Genomic DNA, 24326 nt, shown 5'->3' with positions numbered 1-24326 from the left:
GATGTCACATTCTGATTGAAAAACTGGTGGCAGCAGGAAGAAATAGATTCAGTCTAGTGAATTGAACAGTATTCCCTAACATTTTTCAACCTGAATTCATTTAGTAAGAGGAAATGGATATTTCATCGGGCACTGGTTTGACGTTTCATCATATTATACAGTAAATAGTCCAAACAGTCATCTTAAGAAAGGGAAGCCCAGGAGTGTTAACTCACTAGTAGCTGCTAGGTGTCTGTTATCTCATTTAAACAGATATTAAATGGATGTGCCAGTGGTATGATCATCAGCTGCTACCTACTTTCTGAATAAATTGCTTAGAAGAACTCTTTTTTCTCACCAGATGTGACCCAGATTTTTGATTTCCAAAGGCAAAAGAAGTGCTTATTGTGTTCAAAAAAACAATTGGTGTTAAAACGCATAGCAAATGAGCTTATCTTCATTTCTCAGGTGCTAGAGCTAATATGGTGCAAAATGATTGCTTCATTTATGGAGGGTACAGAGGGGGGCATGCAAAATCAAATAAATAAATACATTCAGCAAAAAATGTTTGTGAAAGACAAGAGCTTAAAGCCTATGTTGGATACTAGGCTGCTAATAACATCCCATACACACACAACATAACATTTAGTGAAGAAATGACTCTGACTAGGTCTGAGTATCTGTGATTTGTAAAATAAATGTACATATTAAAAAATGCTATTAAGTTGTTCCTTAAGAAATATTGTGAATGATAGGATGCACTCTTGAGCTGTCCAAGAGCTCACACTACAGTGATAGAAAGAGGAACACATTTATCTAGAAACAAATGTCTTACTATAAAAATAAATTATAAAGGAGGGATTACACAGCAAAAGCACAGCACAAAGTACATCATAATAAGAAATGATACTCTAGGTCTTCCTGAACTAAAATAGGCTACCCTGTCTATCAGGTGGGTGACCCATTCCACTCCCAGCCTCTGTACCTTCTCCATTGCTTACAAACACTCCCACCACATCTCTGGCCTTTCTTTCCTCCATTCGTGCTCTTGCCAACGTCTGTCCTCCCAACTCTAAGCATGCCAGATTTTAAGCCGGAGGCGGCTTTACTTCCCCTTGCATCACTTTCATTTCTGCCAGTCTTTTTCAGGGTAGTTCAACGTTTGATTCTATCTTCACCTAGTGGCACTTGGTGTTTATGTACCTTTAGATCCACTACTGACCTAAAAGCAGACACGCGGGCTTCATGACTCCTTTAAATATTACATATATATTGCAGTCGCAAAGCTACTCCTATAGACTTTTACAGGACATGTTGTGTTTGGTTGGGCTTTAAATTACCTTATTCCTACTCTATAGCCCCCAACCCCTCCAATTCCAGCACCAAACTTCCCAGTACCAAACTTCCCAGTATAATATATGTATTGTTGGTCTGGATGTTGGCAAGATGATTACATCTTGCCTGAAGAAGGGGCCTGAGTTGCCACGAAAGCTTGCATATTATAATCTTTTTAGTTAGCCAATACTGTAAAAGGTGTCATTTTGCTTGGCCTTTGTCTAGTCAGATAGGCAATATTGAAAAAACTACATTGATTCTTAATGGTTAAAGGATTCAAATTGTTTTTAACTGGCTTAGTCACATATACATTGTCGATTTAGTTATACAGTATAGTGCAACAGATTTTTAAAACCTGAAAAAAATACTCATAAACATGTCCAAAAGTCATAAAAGTTTAAATTAACTTTACATGAGGGAATGTGAGTGCATATACGATCTCTATCACTCAGTGACTATATATGGGAAAAGTTTGGCTTAAAAATTAATGTAATTTGTATTTGTTTATATACAGTACAGTTTAAAAAGATGGTCTCTCACAATTAAAAAAGAAACATCCTCAAACTCTTTCTCAAACCTTTTAAGCCAAGACATGAAACAACCTTGAAGTGAGTGCCAGTCCAACACAGGCCCACTCATGCACACATCCATACCCATAGAGGGTCATTTTTGAGTCAGTAATTAACCTAACCTGCATATTTTTAGTGAGTGTCTGGAGGAAAACCCTGGAACGGATCCATGAAACAGTAGCACTTTATTTTCAATGGTGATGGTTTTTCTCTTCTTTACTATATCACCAGCACTTGCATCAGATTAGTGTTTCTGAGACATTTTTGAAGGGTGAAGACAAAAGTTTAAGATGAGCTCGTCCGCACAGCACTGTACACATTATCACAGCAGGAAGGCACCAGACGTCAACACGTCTGATGTATAGGGTGGTCCAGATCTGATCATACAATTTTCATTACGCTATAACTTATTCAGTTTATTACATAGATAATCACCTGAAAAATCCTGGACCATCAAGAAGTATGCGAACTGATGACATGAAGAATCATCTTCGCGCCAAACTGGAATCGTCCCTGCATGAATCAAAGTCATCCAGACAATCTGGATCTGCATAATTAGATCTGGACCACCCTATACTGACAAGAGACAACTTCCTGCTCTGTGCGTAACAGTACACGCAGGCTTGCTATTGAGAATGAATGGGGGCAGCGACGGGCGGTTCATCACCAGCCCACTTCAGTCACCTCCACTACAATATGCTGCCTGCAGTGTTCGCCGCACCACTGCCCCCATTCAACACGCAGCCATCCGAGACACACTACAATGCTATCCCCCGCCGCCCTCCCACCCTCAATGGCCTCCATTCAGCCACAAACGAGTCACTGCTTGCAGCATTACCAGCTGCCCACCGAGAATGAATGGGCAGCCGTGTGTGGTGGGTGGGCAGTGAAACCGCTTGCTGCCGGGAGCCGCGCAAGTAGCGAAATCGCCCCCCTCCAGCCTCCGTCCAGCCACTGCTTGCAGCGTCCCCAGGCTGAAGATGACGGAGCGGCAGTTACTGAGGCGCATGCGTCGCAGCTGCGGCCCCATTCATATGCGTAGGTCGGATGTCCGTAACCTGGGGACTACCTGTATTTTATTACCATACAATATTAAATTCCAAATTTTATGTCTATTTCAGTTCTTCAATAAGAAGTCAAGCAAAGTGACACCTTTTATTGGCTAACTAAAAAAATTACAATATGCAAGTTTTCGAGGCAGCGCAGGCCCTTTCTTCAGGCAAGATGTAATCAAATTAGGAAATAATGAATTTTGTTCTGTTCTTTGTCACTTCTGTGGTGGGCTGGTGCCCTACCCGGGGTTTGTTTCCTGCCTTGCACCCTATGTTGGCTGGGATTGGCTCCAGCAGACCCCCGTGACCGTGTAGTTAGGTCATTAGCGGGTTGGATAATGGATGGATGGATTGATGTCACTTAACTGAATATTGTTCCCAGACCATTCTTCTTGGCACATATGGTAGTCTTCGTACATTCATTTAACAGCTCTGTATCAGATGACAGGAATTGAGAGCTTAATTTCAACTTGTGCGTTGGCGTCTTTCACATTATACTTTTTTTTTACTGAATCGTTCAATAAGGTATTGTTAGGTCACATGTCTGTGTCTAAAGCAATAACCTCATCATATTGAGTTAGATCACATTGACACTTGTTTGTAAAAAGACATGGGCAGCTCTGTAGCAGACTTTTATTTACATGTATGCAGACATTCATTTTTTTGTGTAGTTCTAGTGGATTTTCTTTTTGTACTAGTAGACTGAAGACACTTGACGCTGATATATTTAGGTATTTGAATGGTGGGTCAGCACTACATTTGAGGAATCTTTTCAGTTGTTGATTTTTTTATTTTTAGTTGTATGCATTTTGAATCTTGTAAAGTGTTCCAGAATGTACAGAATAATCATTATTCGTTTCTGTTTATTATTATTATTCTTATTATTATTATTTACTTTTATTATGCACTTTTTTCATTACTCAAAGTGCTTTGCAAACTCCATGATCTCCTGTTTGGAGAAAATAGGTGTGCTTTGTGAGTTAGGTCAGTTGCTAATGTAAAGTTGGAAATCTTTTTGTTGTGCACTCATTTCATGTGTAGCCTTTTAAGCCTGCTTCTGCTTCTGTATTTGCCTGCATTATTTCCATAGCTCCAAAATTCAGGTAATCCTTACATGCATACAACCAGTTATATGCTATTCCCCCCATTCATATTACCATGGAGAGACACAGTGCATTTTTTTTCAATGACATGCTTTATATTTACTACATGAAGATGTACCACAATGCATCATTGTGCACATTAGTATGTGATTTATACAAGAAAACTTACAAAACAGAAATCCTACCCTTGCTGTTCCCTTGGAACTGCCCTTTCCTGTTTCCTGATCCCTGCACATGAAGCTGAGAATATGCACACTCCAGGTATTGTGGAGGGATACATTCAATATTGTTTCCATCACTAGTGCATCTTTTGGATTACAATCACCATAACTGTCAACATAATTGACAATGCCGACATTATTCTACTAGGACAACACAAAACATGTGCCTCATGGTATCTGTATCTGTAAGTGATACAAAATTACTCAATTGATTTTCTTTTCCACTAGAGAAATGTATTTAAACACAATATGTCAAGCAGACACATAAAGAATTAGTGAACACGAGAGCGATAGTTGCATTTTTGCTGAGCAAAAACTACAAGAAAATTGCACCAGTGTTAATGCATGCCTCTTCATAAGGACAGGTGTCTTATTTCTGGTTGTATTCATTTTTAAAATGGCTACTCCAAGAAATGATGTTGACTTTAATGTGTTCAACATTACCTATATTGAGATTAGAACATAAAGCCTATCATGCAAGAATATGCTACACTGTTTAACTGAATTCCCTTCTTCACAAATTATTTGAGATTTGGAGCATGGAAAGATGAGAATTTGTGATAAACCAATCAGGGATAGTTACTTTCAGTTCTAAATAATAAACAGAAAATCAGCAGACATAGCTTATTTTAAAATAATTTAATTTTGAAGAAGCTTTCAAGAATATATGAAGTACCAGCTATGCACTCCCCACCCGTCATGCCTCTTTTCACTGGAAAATGTTGGAGGCAGCACACCCCTTGCGTATAAGTTTCATTTGATTAAATGGCATCCGCACTTTGTGATCTTTAAAACATGTTGTAAGGCTATTAATGTTTTTAGAAAGGCACTTACTGTTCTTGCAGAATTTATCCTCCATACTGATTGGCCATTTAACGACTTTATAGTAAGAATGTGTTTAATATATTGATTTAAACACCGTGGACAGATTTAATAAATTCAATGTTATCACCTAGTGATATCTGACTAAATAGCTAATAACATGTGGGAAGCAGTGCCATCATGATGAGTTAAAAGCCAGTGTAGTCATTATACATGACAGAATGCTGCCAAAGAGTGGAACACCAAACATAGTGGCAGTTCTATAACTGGGTCAGAAGGGCAGTGGAGGTCAGGCAGAGGCAGTCTCTCTCTCTCTCTCTCTCTCTCTCTCTCTCTCTCTCTCTCTCTCTCTTTCTCTCCATACTCTCTAATTGTTTCCAGCATGGATACCAATGAGAGATGCATTCACTAGGCTTGAGGGTGGTGGTGTAAAGAATGCCATCAAGTCTAAGTTATTGTAGGGACCCTTTAACATCATTTAAAAATAAGCCACTTATTAAAATGAAACCTACAACATTGCTTCAGTTAGTGCTGTGGAACAATGAGTGGTCTCTACTAAATCAAGGAGTGAATGGCTTGAATTATGATAACATAAAGTGATCAGCCACCTGTTTGGTCAGAAAGCAAGACCTGTAAAAAGCAGCAGGACATTTTTGTGTATTAGTGATGTACTAGTGTGTTAAGCATATTCTATCTGAACATATTTGTCTACCCTTGCAGATATTTTCTGTATTTGTAAGTAACAAAGACAACATTTAAAACTATGTAAAACCACTGGACATCCAGTGATAATACTGCATGTGTTTTTTGTGTTTGAAGTTAGTGCAGCCCCAGTCTTATTTTAATTAAGTAGGCAGATAGCTTGAATATCTAACTTAGAATTCCAAAAGTGATAGATATAAGTATGTGCGAATGATATAGATGGAGCGAAGAAATTACTATATATTTTGGTAATATATACTAAGCCAGACTGGGTTAGTTTCCTTTTCGATAGATACTTTTCCTTATTTGCCCTTATTTTTGAGGAGGCTGGCTTTAAAATCCTGATTTGTTAGGAAGAGCAACACCGGAAAGGTTAGTATTGCACAGTATACAAATGTATTTTCTAGAGGATATCCGCAGTGCTCTTATTAGAAAGAATATCGTATTCTGCAATGCAGACAGGTAAGAAATGCATGTTTTTTCAGTTTTACTAAAGTAAGTAAGATAAAGAATGTCCACAATATTATGCATGTGGAGAGGAAAGTAAATAGTAATTGAAAATATCCCCCATATATGAATCAGTACCTTTGTTAACTGCTAAGTCTATATCAAGTGTTACTAGAAGCAGCCATATTCAGTTACCACAAATTGTAAGTGCAACTATGACCCTTTCTAATGGCATTTGATATTTAAAAATCACATATTTTGTAGAACATTTACTCTTCAGTTTTTTAAAGGGATTATTGTAAAAAAATTAAACTATGTGTTTTATACTGATTTTCCTTCAGGTGCAGCCACTCGTAAACCAGATGCAGTTGAGCCAGAGAAGCAAACAGACCACACTGTGAAGATTGCTGGAGTCATTGCTGGGATACTTCTGTTTGTCATCATATTTTTGGGTGTGGTTCTGGTCATGAAAAAAAGGTAAATGTCCCCATTTTTGTCACTTTAGTTGACATCTCCAGTATATGTATTGAAACCATACCTATTGTAATGTGAATTTACTTAGGAGAAGCCATCACTTTTCTCTGTTAACCCTTCTTGTTTTGATGGCGAGGGCACTCATTTCTGAAAAAAGTACACTTTTAAGAAATTTAAAATATTTGGCCCAAAATATGGTCGATTTAATTAAAGAACATTTGCAAGTGTAAATAATCAATTTCTTTCTGTTTCTGCATGACATTTAGAAGACAGTTTAATAATTAACCCAATTAAATTGATAAAATGCATTAAACTGTTTATAGTGCCTATGTACAATATGCAATTAAATATTAATTATACCCTATGCCATTCTGAAACAAATGCCACATTTTAATGACCAGGGAATGGGTATAAGGAAATATTTCTAAGGCTTATCTAAAAGAACAAAAAGAGATAAGAAGGAAAAATTGATGAAAGAACATTTTTCAAAGAGATGCCTTCAGCATGTAGCTGGAGGCAAGTTTACATTAGTTGCGCTCCCAAGCTAGTCTCCCATTTCTGTATTCTACAGCGCTGGTGTGCAAACAGAGAAATCTTCCCTCTGTGCCAAGCATTTCAAACCACAGAAATAATATATTGTCAAGTGAGCTTGATGTGTTCCAGCTAGCTTGCTGTTGTAGAAATTTTGCAGGTTTTCACTAGGTTATATACGATCAGTTATGATCAATAAGTACCTTGTATGTGTTTTATATGAAAAATCTCTGTTTGGATAAGTTGTCTGAGGACGGGCTGTCCAGTCCCTTATAGACCACACTGCTAGTAAGTCGGATGACTCTTTATGTTGCTGTAATTCATTTTCAGAGGAGGTACACTTTATGATTGGGAGGCAGTTCCATAATATTGCTTTTTTGACTTTTCTGATACTTACTTAAAGCTTTTGCACAATTAATTGTGAAAGCATAGTTACACACCACACGGTCGATTGTTATTTTTTTATTTGAAAATGACAGTAATGAAAGTAAACAATCTTTATTTTATAGTGCATCTCTAAAAAGAAAACATCATCTCAAGAGTGCTTTACAAGTATACAATTATGGTATATTTGGTCCCATAAGTTTGTAAAATGCATATTAAGTGACTTTCTGAGGGTTACATACAAAGTCAGAGATGACAGCTTCATGCTTTAAAGGCCACACTGTCTAAAGAACATGCCAATGTGTTGTTCTGACTGGTGTGCTATTGTATATCCAACTCCTTTGTTCCTTATGGGGTTGTATTTTACTCCTTTTCTTAGGAAACTTTTAATGCTTTATCAAATCAATAGATATCGCTTAGGAAAATTTTCACAGGAGGCAGACAAGCTGCAGAAATGTGAACCCCTCTTTTTTAACTTGTTCTCTTATTTACTGATCTTCCTATAAACCACAGCCATGCCTGTCTGTGTTTAAAAAAGAAAGTAGATTTTCTGCTAACAGACAAATACAGCTTAACAGGATTATTAACCAGAAAATTGCAGGAGTTAGTTTCCTAAGACCATAGCAGATAGGTTTCTATTTGAAACTAAACTTCTGAAATACTCCATTTCAGGCAGAATGCTGAATTTTACTCAAGTTGGGGTTGAAGTAATTCTGCATGACATATTGTATTCCAAGCAATCACCTTGCCCTCGCAATCACAGATAATCTTCACATATACCACCATTTCTAGTTTTGTTCATTTATATTTTTAAACATTAATATTTTACTTTTCTTTCCTTCCATTCCATTTTCCCCTTCCCCCACCACTGCTTAAATCCTACCACCATCCCACTTGGCAGAAGAAGCTATCACTCCTACACTTATTACCTGTAAGTAAAACCACTTTCTGCAACATTAGTGCCACGCTGTCTGCCACGCTTTTTCATGCATGAATAGACGGCTTTTCTTCTAAAGAGAGTTTCCCCCCCTTTCAAACTGAAATGGCTTTTTTTTAGAGATCAGTTGCTTCATAGCATTTTCTTTGGGCTGAAAGAAAAGCAGGATTCCTGTTGGCAGCACCACACCCATTTTCCTCAGTCAGGCTCAGCTTGTGCCATCTGAGAGACAAAAATAGCTTGCAGAGCATGAGAAGAAAATGGTCATCTTTTGCTGCCTGATCACAATTTAGATGTTTGTGATAAACAGTAAGGTTTTAAAAATGGGAAAGTGCAGCACTTTAAGAAAGTTTTTTTTTTTTTCAACCTGGCCTGATTTTTTTGACATATCAAGAACATTAATTGGCAACTTAAAATTGGTCTTGTATGAGCCAATTGTGGGTCTGTGAGTGGCACTATAATGGATGGATGACCAGTCCATTGTTAGGTTTTGCCTTGCACCTTATGCATCCGTCATAGACTCACCCCACAACCTTATAATTGGGTTACGAGGAAGAACAAAATGGATGGATGGGTAGATGGATAAATATTTTTTAGGAAACTTTAAATCTTCAATCAACTGTTTGTTTGTTTTTTTCTTTTCTTTTAAGCTGATGTTTCATATCACTCCCACTTTCTTAATGGGCTTTTGCAATAAGAATCAGACTAAGCAAAGCATTTTTCAATTAGGTGGATGGACTAATAAACCAAACGGGATGGAGGTGGTCTCCATGGGGCCTCTCCAAGAATCAGTGGATACATTTTGACTACTTCTCTAACTGTATCACCTTCCATTTGAATGCTTTTAAAAAGTTTTAGTTTGAAAGGGGATGTTAGTCTTTGCTATTTGTCATGAAGCTTGCAGTATTCCCATTGGTAGACCTGAAAAAAGGCAATGAGATAAAAAAAAACCCTTCTTTTCCAATTTTTTGAATTCTTTTTTTCCCATTCATAAACGTTAGTCATTCCTGCTTTAGATCCCAAAAATACATATATAGCCACCTTTTCCTACCCCAGAGCTGAAAATACAAGAAACTGGCATGCTGAAAAATGTCCCTGTGTTTTAATGTGCATAAGCTTTTCTTTTCTGTGAGGAGCTGAAGTGATCATCTGATTACTTCTGTTGTATTTTGAGGTGGGGAAAGGGGACTGGATGTCACTGTCTTTGGCACATTTGGTTGTTAAGTTGCAATGCAATATTGACTGTAAATTTCAGCTTTCCCTTCCGATCTGCTGTTGGGTATATCCTTCACCTCTCCTAGCTTTGGTGCAGAGGGGTACAAACCTTGTGAATAGATTCTCTAAACTGGCTTTATTAGATGTCACCCACTGTGAGAGACGAAACAGCTGGCTGACAACAGTGATGCTATCATTTCAAAATTAACTGAGCAGACTCAGAAGGATGTGCTTCTGGGCTTCCTTTTTGTGCCGTTGTAAATGATTTCTCAACAGGACCATTGTAAAAAAAAATGAAAAAGAAAAAGGAATCAGTTTTCATACAGTTTTATCTCCATGCTGTACATAAAACTCTTTAATGTCTGCAACTTAACCTCATGCGAAACCCTCTGTCATGTTCTGTTAATGGCATCCTACTGAGGGAAAAATTCAGCGTGCATTTGTTGAGCTCTGCACCTAACAGCACTGAAGCTCATGCTTATTGCGGTGCACAGTGTGAACCATCTTTATTTTCTCGAGAAAGCCATCCAAAGTACAATTTAGAGATAGTTAAAAAGCTTATAACCTTTATGAAGGCATCTTGAAACTGTTCAGTATGCTGAGAAGAGAGTTAAAATTTATTCATCTTAAAATAGTAAAAAAGCCCTTAATTTTTTGATCTGCATATCTGCTTTTGGGCCATAGGGAAATCAGAAGCTGAGCAGAATTTGCATGACACAATCACATTTAAACATTTAGGGCAAAATAAAGATTAAATTTGAAATGTCGATACTATATAATTTAATTGTAAACTGTGGTTTACTGTACATGTGGAGTTCACATTGAGTACTAAAAAGGCTAATTGTTTAGCTGCTTGAACAGTTACAGTGACAAATATGAAATCATTATTGTGTCTTTAGTTACATTTGTTAACACATATGTTAAAGGACCTTCAGGAAACGTACATGATGGGTAAATGGCAGATTAGGCACAAGTCTAACATGAGGTTAACCAAATGTTTTGCTCTAGGCTTGGAGATTCTGTCTATAGCTCCAGGGTCTCCCATTTTGATCAAGAAGAATCAGTGTCTATCCATCCATCCATCCATCTATTTCTAAATCAACTTATTCAAAATTAAGGCCACAGAGTGCTGAGTACCATATTGGGTGCAGGGCAGAAGCAACACAGTCCATCGCAAGGTACCACCATGCATACTGGGCTAATTTATATTCTGCCAATATGGGGCCAGGTATGCCTGTAATTGTATAACGTAGCCAGTAAAGGCACATTTACACCCATGTGTAATCACAACAAACAATGTCAGAGACTAAAAAAAGTTGCCTATCAGGACCGAATTTAGTGATATTTGCGCTTGTTTTTCTTATTATTCATGTTCAGTTTCCAGCAAAATAATGTCTATTATTATAATTAGGATATTGTGAGCTTTATTCATTTAACGTTTATAATGACTCACCTCTTACCATTCCTCTTTATTCATATCTGAATGGTAAGTGCTCACAAATCGATTAGTCAGTGGCCTTTAGTGTCAGATGGAACTGTTCTGCCTTTTGGTCCGTCTTATGCCATATTTGTTCTAACCCTAAGCATATTCAGTATTTAATACATAGGTACTTTTCCTGCATGCCAGGCCCCAGCTGAATTGTGGTGCCTTTGATTTCCCATCAAGTACATTGAACATTATGGATTTTTTATTAATGTTGTTGTTGTAAAGCAAAATACTAGATCTATGTTTTACCACTGACTGTAGAATACAGTTTTTAAAAAAGGTGATTTTCAGTTAGTTAATAGGATTATCATGCTTTGCTTCCTTTTCCATGAAAAATTCATTTTTTAACATTGGTATGGTGCTGTTCCCGTATCTGTGTTGTATGTACAGCAACTAGAGATGCACTAATCAACTGGCCAGTGATCAGAATCGGCTGAAATTCATGTTTAATGCATGAGTAATTTACAGCTCACCAATTACCTGTTAACAGTGCAAGTTAAGTGCATGTGTGATCCTAGAATGTGTCATTTTTTCTGGAAGTATTGTAAATGAAAGAAATGCAGTGAATTTTTAACTTGAATAAGACTCTTCTTCTCTTACTCTAGCTCAATGAAACAAATCTCACTGGTTTAACACACTGATTTAACACACAGTAACAGAATAGTTATAGCTCTCTGCTGTCAGTAATGGAGTATTTGAACAAAACTAGGAAAATTAGTGTAGCAGTCAAAAATGAAAAACATTAAAAACAAGCCAGGTACTGCAAACATCTTTTTAATTGTGATTTTCCCTGTCCGTTAAATGACCAGATTATTTCAGGTGCAGAAAATCAAAGGTTCTGTAATTTGATTTATAATTATAAAGCCAGTACAATGAAACTGTAAAGGCTACTTCTGTAAATGGTGTGAGTACAACAAACAAACAATATTTTACATTCATAACTACATAAGGGTGGAAATTGTTATCCACTTAATTAATCAACATACATATTGCAAGTAAACTTTTTAACAGTTATATAAGTTTTTAAAATTTAAAATTCTGATGGCCCAAGGATAAAAAGCATCTGCACGTCTTTCTGTTCTGCTTTTAATACTCTTGTACTGCCTGCCAGAGGGCAGTAGCATGAACAATGAGTGACCAGGATGGGGAGGGCCATTAGTGATTTTCCTGGTTCTGCAAGGGCATTGTGCACTGGAGATTTCTTCCAGGGAGGGCAGAGAGCAACCAGTGATTTTCTCTGCTATGAATATTACCCTCTGCAGAACTTGCCATGTTGAAATTCAGTACGCTAAAACACTCCTGATGGTTGAACAGCAGCTTCCCCTTCATTTCCATGGCAACTAGTACAGAGTTGCGAAATATAGTCTGTCTAGTAGGCATCTCTTGTAAGTTTTATGTTTACAGTAGTGTCATTGATTAAAGTGTTGAATTTACTGTCCCAAAGTGTGTTGAAGTCTCACTGTGTAACTTGCCAATAGAAGTCCAGCCGGCCAGAAAACAAAAACACAGTCAATGCATTGTTTTTTTGTTGTATTCTGAGTGAGTAACATAAAGCAACTAAGATATCGGACAACACTGCAATTTAAATGGTAAATCAGATGTTGCTATCAATAGAATCTTCAAATCTAAAATCATTTATCAATGTTTCCAATCGGAGGCAGACCGTGATGAGAGCACTACATTGAGTATTTCTGTAAGATGAAACCCAACATTCTTTAATATGTAAGGCTGGAAACAAAGCTAGAGTGGTAAGATCCAACACAACCTATTTTTAGCTCAAATATTCAACCAAATTTACCCAAAAACATGTCATGTACTATATATGTTGCTCATCGTATCTACTACATACTCTCCATCCATTTTATAAAACGTTCAATATTAAGCATTAGCAAATTTGAACACTGATGGTGAAATAATGTATTTTAAAAACTGCACAAGAGTCTGACTAGAAAATAATAGTTTAACGTGGTAAAACAAAAAGGATTCTTCAGGTCCTTTGGACAAGAAGTGACACCAAAACAATACTCAAAAATTGATAATCTAGAAACCCCCATGTAAGGTAGGATTTCTAAATCAAACATATTAGAGCATTTCAACAACAACAACAACAACATTTATTTATATAGCACATTTTCATACAAACAGTAGCTCAAAGTGCTTTACATATTAAAGAATAGAAAAATGAAAGACACAATTATAAAACAAAATAAATCAACATTAACATCGAATAAGAGTAAGGTTCAATGGCCAGGGGGGACAGAAAAAACAAAAAAAACTCCAGACGGCTGGAGAAAAAATAAATAAAAATAAAATCTGTCATTTGCCCCTTAGTAAGCTAAAGTGCATGAAAGAAGTTTGTTTTAAATATTTTATTAAAAAGTTTGGATGTTTTTGAGTACCATGTGGCGCTATCTTAAATAGGCACAATGAAATGACATGACATGTCATGTGACTCACATGACTGACAATGTATACCACTGCTGTTAACAACATTGCTGTCACCTTGGAAAAACAAGCATCAAAGTAGCTGCTATCGCTATTTAAAACACTTAAATAGTGTCACACAATAATTTCACAAAATAATCTAGAAGATGAGGAACCCATCCTTAAATCCTTCCAAAGTGTACAGTATAGAAATGATTATAGTAGTGAACATACAGTTCACTATAGGAGGTGCAATTTAAATACCATATCCTTAATGAGATTTTCAATTAGCAATGTTTCAAAATAATTTTATCAGATAACTTAGTTACCATTCATATACTGCTCAAAAGAATTAAAGGAACACTTTTGAATCAGAGTATAGCATAAAGTCAATGAAACTTATGGGATATTAATCTGGTCAGTTAAGTAGCAGAGGGGGTTGTTAATCAGTTCCAGCTGCTGTGGTGTTAATGAAATTAACAACAGATGCACTAGAGGGGCAACAATGAGATGACCCCCAAAACAGGAATGGTTTAACAGGTGGAGGCCACTGACATTTTTCCCTCCTCATCCTTTCTGACTGTTTCTTCACTAGTTTTGCATTTGGCTACAGTCAGTGTCACTACTGGTAGCACGAGGCGATACCTGGACCCTACAGAGGTTGCACAGGTAGTCCAACTTCTCCAAGATGGCACATCAATACGTGTCATTGCCACAAGGTTTGCTGCGTCTCCCTGCACAGTCTCAAGGGCATGGAGGAGATTCTAGGAGACAAGCAGTTACTCTAGGAGAGCTGGAGAGGGCCATAGAAGGTCCATAACCCATCAGCAGGACCAGTATCTGCTCCTTTGGGCAAGGAGGAACAGGATGAGCACTGCCAGAGCCCTACAAAATGACCTCCAGTAGGCCACTGGTGTGAATGTCTCTGACCAAACAATCAGAAACAGACTTCATGAGGGTTGCCTGAGGGCCCAAATGTCTACTGCACCCTGTGCTCACTGCACAGCACCGGGGAGCTGATAAAATAGAATCCTGCTGTAGACCCAGAGTTAAGCCCTTGAAACTCATTTCTTTAGCCATATGGGAGAGCTTCAGCTAAATGACATTGTGTTCGTTAATGCCCACCGTACAGCTGAAAAGGAGGCAAATAAGGTTGTGGTTGTTGTTTGGAAATCCCACTCCATGGTTTTTAAAGTTATTGTTCTGTTTCCTTTTCTTGGGAAATGTATAACCACCTTTCTTCTCTATCAGTTGTCTTTCCCAAACAGTAATGCTTCAGAGGAGGCTGGTAAGGTGTATCTGAAACCTTCTAAATCCTTGCAAGTCGGTTACTGGAAGCACTTTTATAAAAAGACATCCTGTTATTTTCATCTCACTAGGTAGAACCTCTTTAAAAAAAACATATTGCCTAACCCAACATTTTGACACACAATCATCAAAATGCATTACCTTTTACATTTTTAACATGTTAAACGATTGGTAGAAGACAGTTTGCCTGTTAATTAATATGATCTATTAACACTTAATAGTTCAAAGTGTTTTGTGTTAAGCTCTAATCCTAGTAAATGGGCAGAAATATATTAGTGCAGTCTTTGCATTAATTTCTTTAATCAGCAAGACAGTGACCTGCTCCTCATCTTGCATGTCTGGCATTTAAGGTAAGGTTTATCCCCTGCATTCCAATGAAATGCTCACTTCACTGTGTTAATTAGAGTTTAATGATGTTACTTCTTTACTTCTAAAGAGAAAAAAAAGATTGCATTATAGTCCAAAGTGTATGATTAAGCATGAGATTTTAAAAGATACCTGCTGGGTCTGTTTTTAAAGGATATGCTATTATTCATCTCTACATTCTATCTTTAATTAAATTTATAAACATAACATGTTTACAAGAGATTGCAGCCTTGTTTAATATTTTTCCATTTTTTGAAAATGTAGTTTGATTCATACAGCAAGGGCATCAAGGGATGTTATCTTCTTTGTCCCTGTGGGATTGCCACTCTTGTTTAGCTTAGAGGTTCACTTTGTACCTCCTATTTTGATTGATTAATTGTTGCTTCTAGTGGGCCTAATGATACATTTTCCCCAATTTTTAGTAGGATAATCACAGTTTCTAAGTATATTCTACATGCCTTAGAACACAATTAATTTTTTTTGCCCGGTTCATCTAGAGCTTAATTTTCTTACAAATACCTTTTGTAAATGTAGTCTGTATTCAGCATGGCTGAAATCATTACTGCATCTTGTGCATTGCATTGTAATGTTATCTTGCCGATGGGCAGGTGTATTTCTTCAACACAGTATGAGTGATTTTTTTGGACTAACCTTCCCTTCCTATTGTTCACTTAGTGCTACTAATGGGTCTGGGCAGATGAGGACGCAACATGCCTATCATATACTTGAAATTTTTTTATGATTTTTTATTTAGTTTGGTAGTGAGTGAATGACATATAATATACTCTGTTATACTTTGTTATCATACGTACTGTAAACCTAAAATTTCAGTTCAGTACAATTACCACTGATTTCCTTTACAGTTGAGCAGTGCAGTGTCTCAGGTGGTAGTAGTCCTACTTTACTGATCCAGTGTGCTGGATTTGAATCTCATCCAACGTGTTTGGATGTTGTCTGTATGGAGTTTGTACTTTCTCTACTTGTATTTGTGGGTTTTCATGTTACATCCCGAAAGACATGCATTTTTAGGTCAATTGGTGATTGATTACACATTGGCACTGAGGGACTTGGGCCTATAATGGAATGGACGCCCTCCAGAACTGTTTCCTGCCTTGTGTGTATAGTTGGCAAGATAGAATTCGGCCATCTATGACTCGGAATTAGATTAAGCTGTTATTAGATTATGTAGGTGGACCTTGATTAGCACTAATACCCCAATGATCTAGGAGACAGGGCTTGAATCTCAGCCTAGTCACTGTTTAAATTAAGTTGTGTGTTCTCCCTGTGGCTGTGTGGGTTTTTTTAGGTACTCCGGATTTCTTCCCACAGCCCAAAGATGTGCCAGCTATGTTGACAAGTGACACTAAATTGGCCCCATCTTCACTTGAACATATGCACGAGTGAGTGAATGAGCAGTGCACTCCATTGACTGTTGGTTTCTGACTTGCTCCAGATCCTGATAGGATAGGCTCTGACTAACACACCACCCTAATTTAATTGTGGTTAAAAAAATGGATGAAAAGATAGTTGTACATTATTTACACCTGTCACATAATCTTGGAAGGAAAATATATGTGAAAAAATATATTAGAAGATTTAAGTATTTGTCTCATTCTTTGGCAGAGAGATGACCCATCTATGTTATCCAATCTTCCTTTTTATCCACCCAGTCCAGCGCAAGTATGTAAAGTTTTCTTAGCCATAATGGACATGACACGGTTCCAAGCCGAAAGTTGCTGTTAGTTACACGGACAATTTATTTAGAAATTTAAGCAAATTATGTTTTACTTTGGTACAGACTGACATTATGCTCAACCTACTTAATTATCCATATTGTAAGGAGTTTCTACATGGATCCCATGCTTGTGTTGTTTGCAGTTGCCATCCAAAGCTATGTAATCAAGTTAACTTGGATATCCAAACTGAATGTGGGTGTTTGGTCTGGTATTCTTTCCAGAACTCGCTCCTACCTTCTGTTTTGACACTTTTTGCCTATGATCAAGATAAAGTAGTTGTTTGTAGCTTTTGATTATTTTTTTAGTTACATAAACCATAAATCTACAATTGATTTGCTAGCTAACTTGTTTTTGACTTCTGTTTACCTTTTGCACAAATATGAAAGTGGAATATAATGTTTCCACTTATTATAAATAGTAATAAGGTTACATCAGTGGTGCAGTTAGCATGGCTGCTGACTTTCACTTCCATAGACCTTTATTTCAAACCCTGGATCAGTCATTGGCAACATGCAAATTGAGATTTCTCCATGTGGGTTACCTTCTGGCACCTTTGTTTCATCTTACATCTCAAAGATGTTGGCATGACTGTGCTCAGGGATTGAATGATTTTTAAAGCAATTTGGTCCTAATGATTTTGGTAGTTTTTTAGCCCCATTATCAAGCAAGTGATTTACAGAACATCTGTTTTACAAACATGTCGTTTATGTGAATATAGTGCTGTAAATGAGACATGGATGTCAGTGTGGTTTAAAGGTTTGTTTCTGAGACAAGAATTGAAATTGTAGGAGCTGCCTCAGGCTTAGCTGAGCATATGTTACTCATCATTTGTGTCAGGCTCATGGTAACCAAAAAAAAAAAGATTGACAAAGGGTCTGAGAAGTGTTAGAAGATTAGGAGATTTGCTGCTGTATTAAAAAGAAATAAGTTCACCAGCATTTGAGCTACAAACTTTGTCATTTCAATACGCTTTCCCCTGCTAAAGGACAGAGCTATTAAACTCAGACATTAACTGAATGTGCCGACTGTGTGAAAACCTTAATTAAATCCTACAAGCAGGGTCTAAACAGAACAAGAATCAAATTAATTGCAACAACGGATGCACATTTGTTTCACTGACAGGGCCTGCATTTTAGAGGGAAAAAAAAGCAATTTCTGTTACTTTATCTTAATTGGCATACTCACTATCACTTTTCATTAGTATGATGGGTCACTGGTGTGTGTTTCAGCGATGGCACTGTTTACATGCTAATGACCTCTCAAACACAGTCTTTCTACATGCTTTAGCGCAGGATTCCCAAGCTGTAACTCTCTTGGTGTGAAATAAGCTGTACTTCTTTCTGCTCTATTTGCTTCTGTGTGCTCTTTGCAGGGTCTGGCTTTATAATTAGACAGGAGGGTAATTAGGGAAATTTAAGTAAATGCAAATTGATCAGAAGAGTTTACAACACTTGACAATTGTTACACACTGCTGAAAGAAAACAAGTGTATGAATAATACTAAAATTTGCATCAATACATTTAGTATGCTATAATGCTGAAATTTTTAAAGGGGAAGGTCACTTTCTGTCTATTAACTCACTTAGATAATGCTGACACACTCAACTCTTTTTATGTCTGTTGTTTGTATGAAAATAATGTATTACACTTGGTTATAATGGCCCACCTGCCAGGATGAAAGGTCAAACCTTGCACGGCCAGAAGAAAACAATGCTAGAGAGAGCAGCAAGATAGAAGGACAATGGAAGACTGCTCCATATAGGCAAAGAGTTCGCCAGTGACCTAAGTGGCAGTACTCCGCTGGCATGCTCATGATTTGGGCTCCTGCAGAGGTTCATGGGAGCTGCAGTCTAGGAGGACAGCTCTGTTGGGTGCCTGAGGGGCCACCAGGGGGAACTGTCAGTTAATGTCTCACCTCTTTATGGCTGCTTCGCCTGATGCAGAAGTGATATTAGGGTGCAATGCTGTGGCACTTGAAGTACTCACTGGTCCAGCATAATAAGGGCCAATATTCTTCACCCAATGAGTTGGATTATGGAGGAGGTGGACAAGGTTTGCCTGAGGTGAGTGGAAGGAGGGAAAAGGGAAGGATCCTATCTTTTTTTAACGTAGAATTAAGAAGAACTTTGAAATCGTGCATGTAAACTAAAACGCTGTTCAGAAGTCAATGTCAAACAAAATACCACATAATGCTTCCTTTAATTGTTTTTGTTTACTCTATGACATTTTACAAAGTACTCCAGCTTTTAATTTATATGATGAGATTTGATCTACACTAGGATAACTAATGTATTTACATGGCCATCTCAAATAGGAGGTATTGTGTAACAGCCAGTGTTTATCTTTCTTTTTTTAATGTTTAAGTGTTTTTCTTGTATTTTGATGTCTATTTATCTCTTTAACTATTCTCCATTTCTTGTCCTTTATGGGTAGAGCCACAGGAGGCAGGGCCACCCTGACATCATTGCCACAGGGTCCTCTCTCTGCCTTTTTATTCATGACAGAATGAAGGACCCAGCAGTGGATCATTTAATTTTATAAACATTATTTAACCTTGAATTATTTTTTTTTTCTGGATTCTTTTCCTCTATTTGTTGGATTTCTGACCTTAGATTATGTATTGGGACTTGTTTGCATTGGATTGTCATTTTTAGACAAATCCTTTTTACCCTTTATCTCCATTTTTCTGACTTCTTCTATTCATTTTTCTTTTATTCAATAAATTATTTATTCATAAAATAAATGTTTTTTTGGTCTTAAAAAGCAAGTGTTTATGGTTTTCTCACCCTTATAAGACATTTTTGATATATTTTGAGTTTACTTTTTGAACATTCAAGCCAGTTCCCAATTTTGCCTGCAGACAGTAGTTGGGTTGACTACTGCCTAGAAGCGAGTCAACATCAAGACAGGTTGGGAAATGTCCTGGGGCCTCATGTATAAACGGTGCGTACACACAGAAATGTTGCATACGAACGTTTCCACGCTCAAATCGCGATGTATAAAACCTAAACTTGGTGTAAAGCCACACACATTTCCACGGTACCTCATACCCTGTCGTACGCTACTGTTCCTGTGTGGTTACCCTTTATTTCTTAGATCCACATTCCTGATGCAGCTTTATGAATACACTGAAACTAGCCGCATATTGTTTATTAGTGTAATGCATCTGATTGTAATTAACCTGTAACAATATAATGGTCCAGGGAATAGCCATAGTATTCCAAATACCATAACTGCTTTAGCATTGTTACTTTCACTGCACCTTCTTTTTCTTCTTTCAGCTGCTCCCATTAAGGGTTGCCACAGCGGATCATCTTTTTCCATATTACTCTCACTGCACCACTTGGAGTATTTATATCACTTTATCTGAGTGGGGAATCACAGCAGCAGCTCATCAGAAAGAGAATTATCAGGATACAGCATCAAGCACACGCTGTCTCAGCCACGGCAAAACACTTCAGAAACTTTCCTGTACGTACATCGCGGTTCAGAAACAGTTTCATCCCAAGAACTTTAAACACAGTCAGTCAGTCTATCAAGTCCTCCATGTAGAACTGTTTGTACTTATAAGTACAATCACCTCAGTGTAAACTTGCACTACAGTTATAATATTGCACAACCTGCACCACTTTATAAAGCGCGTATTTACATATGATGACAATATCATTTTTAAGATGAAATGCAGCAACATATGTTGATTATATTATACAGATAAAACTTTAACTTCACTTAAATAATCTGTATTGTTAATAATTAAACATGTGAGGACACGGTGCCGCAGCGCTAGCTAGTTCACGGATTGATCCTACCTCGTGCTGTATTCTTGCTGGGCTGGCGCGACACTGGAAGGATACAGTAAACACGTACTGCGAAGATATTTCAATGTTCCTTAAAAGTTTTGAAGAATCGTCGTCGTAAGCTTACAGATGGCTTAACTTCTATTACAGAGCTGATTGTGTGGTGATTGGGTATTTGGAGAAAGAAAAGTAAGGACAGGAATTGAAGGTTAGTATGTTTGAAAGAGACAGTACTGCTGCAATTATTTCATTAAAGGTTGCGCACAATCACTGCGCCACCGTTTTCCCATGTTTAATAAAATGCTTTCATTCCTATCATCATGAAAAAGATATCACGTATACATCTCAGTATTTTAATTATTCAGAGAGCTGTAAAATTACAAATGTAATGGATTCTGTGTACTTTCGGAGGTAGACAAAACCCGGAAGCACATAGTGATTCACATACATAGAGCACATAGAAGATCACATACAAAACAAAGCATTTAGTGTGCTACTTTAGTTACGATGGGATTTGAGAAACTAGTAAATTAAATGATTTTAAGATGAAGTTTATGATGTTCTACTTTAATGACAAAATAAACTACATGATTAAAGTGGAAATTTCAAGATTAAAGTTGACATTTTGTGCTTTTTTCCCCACTGTGTGCCTATTTTTTTTTCTCTGTACCCTAATAAGCTTTCATATGAAACTCAGACGGTGGGCTACAACTCGCCTTTTCACCACGACTTTGATATCTGACAACTTCTTTTTTATTTTGGCCATTTTGCAACTTTGTGAACTTGAGCTTTCCAGTTTCTCCGACACTCTGTCACTCTATCAACTTCCTTTTGTTGATTATACCACTGTTTAAACCAACATAGTACTTTTTTCTTTGCCTCCACTTGGTATTCGCTGAAATTCTTATATTTTCCCCCGTGCTGGGGCGGTACAGCAGGGGCGTGCACGTGCGTTACTTTTCACGATGATTGGGATTTATGTAGTGGAAGAACATGGAAGTTTGCGTGTGCAGATTCCTGCATCTGGACTTTTCTGTGCATACGCACATTCCCACTTTTGTGCTTACGACATGTTATAGTGTGAGTTCTACGCACGGCGTTATACATGAGGCCCCAGGTGTGCTTTGTACAGCATTTTGAGTTTCTCACAGTCCCTTTCTGAGACTCCTAACCACAACTGGAGGAGAGCAATGACACAAGTTGTCACATTATGGAAATGACTTCTGATAACCAGGCGATTCAAAAGAGATGTCAGAATTCAAGCAGGATATCAATAGCAGAATCACAAGACCAAAACTTCAGATAAAAGATCTTTGTCAAAAATCTTTAACAAGTTTTTGAAAACAAAATACCAAGTATGTCAAAGTTTTTTTCAAGAGAGATTTAAAGTCTTTCCTTTGCTTAGTCAATGTTCAGATGCTAGTCCATGCGTGTCAACATTTTTTGTAATGGCATTGTGGTGACGTCATTTTTCATGATACTGTAGGCACTGTAACCATAAATGATATGACAGCCCCAAAGTAAAGGAAAGATATAATTGTGATTTCAGGAAACTAATGATAATAAACTAGGGGGCTCTGCCCCCTCCCCGCTTCGCTCACCCACCCCCTTGGTTGGTTTACCGGATATACAATTTAAAGAGATTGTTTTCATGGGAATTGTTACATATGCATTATTTTCACTTTTACTTTAAAACTTTTGTAAAAACAATGTCATTTATTTCAATGATGGCCGGATGTAGTTCTATCTATTTCTCGCAGGATGTATAACGCTGCTCACATTGTTAAGGGGGTGCATCTGAACGCACACTAAGGAGATGCCGTCGGACCTTCTGCTGTCTTTCTGCTGCTGGTGAGCTGCGTGTTTTGCTTGTCTCACTGCCCGATCATTTCAAAGCCTGTGCAGCAGAAGTCCTTTTTCCACTTCGTGTCTCCGCCGCTCGTGTTGTGAATAAGGAGGTGGGTAGTTTGGCTGAACGCACGCCGAGAAGAAGCAGTCGGATCATCTGCTGCTAGCGAGCTGCGTGTTTTGCTTGTCGCTTGTCATTGTTTGAAGAGCTGGGAGCACATGAAGTGTGTCTGCCAAAAGCAATCCAACAACTGCTAGGTTTGATGTCCGTGGACTTGTTTTAAATGATGTCTCACTGTGTTGTCTCGCGTGACATTGTAAAAACAATACTTGGCCTTTATTTCCAGCCCCGGGCGTGGTTCCATTTCTTTCTCGCAGGATGTATAACACTGCTCGCGTTGTTAAGGGGGTGCAGCTAAACGCACGCTATGGAGATGCCGTCGGATCATCTGGTGTCTTTCGAGCTGGCAAGCTGTGTGTTTTGCTTGTCGCTTGTCGTTGTTTTAAGAGCTTGGAGCAGATTAAAGTGTCTCTCACGGGACTTCAAATTGCCTTCCGAGAAGATCACGTCTTGTCTCCCTAGTCTCCTTCCCAAAGATTTTTTTTTATAATAGAGAGATAAGAATAAATAATAACAAATATAATAATAGTAATGCCTACAGAAAGTTAAGAAATAGGATAAAAGGACAATTAATGGGTTCCTATTAGTTGCTAGTGAAATGTGCCCATACTGTCTAAATACCTCATTCAAGCAGAAGATCCATGTTACATATTTCATAATCCTCTCCTTTCTATGCCTGTGTTATTCTTTTGAAATGTAGTATTAGTACCGTTTTACTAATAACAGTTATTAGTACTTAATACTAATAAGTGTAATATTATTAGTATTAGTATTGGTTTCTTCCTAAAAGATGGTTTCAGTAGTTCAAAATAAACTTATATTGTATATCTTTTACATTTTGAAAGGTTGGAGTTAATGGAAATAACGGTATATGACCCGGTTATCTACAATAAAAGTGATGAAATCTGAAGAAAATCAGAAGGCTTTTAGTGCATTACGTAATATTTAGAAAAAAAGTATTTTTGAAAAATAGTTACATATCGATCAATACATATTAACATTGAGGTACCAACATACCTCAGTGTTGCATTGAGCCCATATATAAAAAGGCAGAGTACGTCTTTTAATGCAGTTCCAGCTAGCAAGTTTACAGTCAATAACATAATCTAAATGTTCTACATAAATTATGAACATTTTTTGTACCAAGCTAAATATACTAATGCTTAATAATCCACATTAGTTATCCAGAATTAAATTAACTGTACCTTATCATAATGCGTGTACTACTTCTACCTCTTCTATACTTTCTTCTTCGTCTTCTTCTTCTTCTTTCAGCTGCTCCCGTTAGGGGTCACCACGGCAGAACGTCTTCCCTATCTTTCTGTCCTCTGCATCTTGTTCTGTTACACCCATCAACCGCATGTCCTGTCTCACCACATCCATAAACCTTCGCTTAAGCCTTCCTCTTCCTCTTTCCTGGCAGCTCTATCCTTAGCATCCTTCTCCCAATATACCCAGCAACTCTCCTCT

The 24326-nt window shown here is 37.5% G+C and overlaps 1 protein-coding gene across 11 annotated transcripts in view; it reads left to right on the top strand.

Annotated features, from left to right (window-relative positions):
- Positions 1–24326, top strand: part of ptprma (protein tyrosine phosphatase receptor type Ma) — an 815060-nt gene that overhangs the window by 594030 nt on the left and 196704 nt on the right. For 6 of the 11 annotated variants that reach the window (XM_039754797.1, XM_039754795.1, XM_039754790.1 and 3 more), the window contains 2 exons: positions 6572–6707; positions 8521–8550. In XM_039754797.1, coding sequence (XP_039610731.1) covers positions 6572–6707; positions 8521–8550 — 166 coding nt within the window. The remainder of the gene's footprint in view (positions 1–6571; positions 6708–8520; positions 8551–24326) is intronic. The other 5 variants (XM_039754798.1, XM_039754796.1, XM_039754794.1 and 2 more) reach the window with 1 other exon arrangement.

This window comes from Polypterus senegalus, chromosome 5 (assembly GCF_016835505.1).
Source record: "Polypterus senegalus isolate Bchr_013 chromosome 5, ASM1683550v1, whole genome shotgun sequence".
NCBI classification, from domain to species: domain Eukaryota; kingdom Metazoa; phylum Chordata; class Cladistia; order Polypteriformes; family Polypteridae; genus Polypterus; species Polypterus senegalus.
The sequence above is the reverse complement of the archived record's forward strand: the minus strand, read 5'-3'. Positions and strand labels throughout refer to the sequence as shown.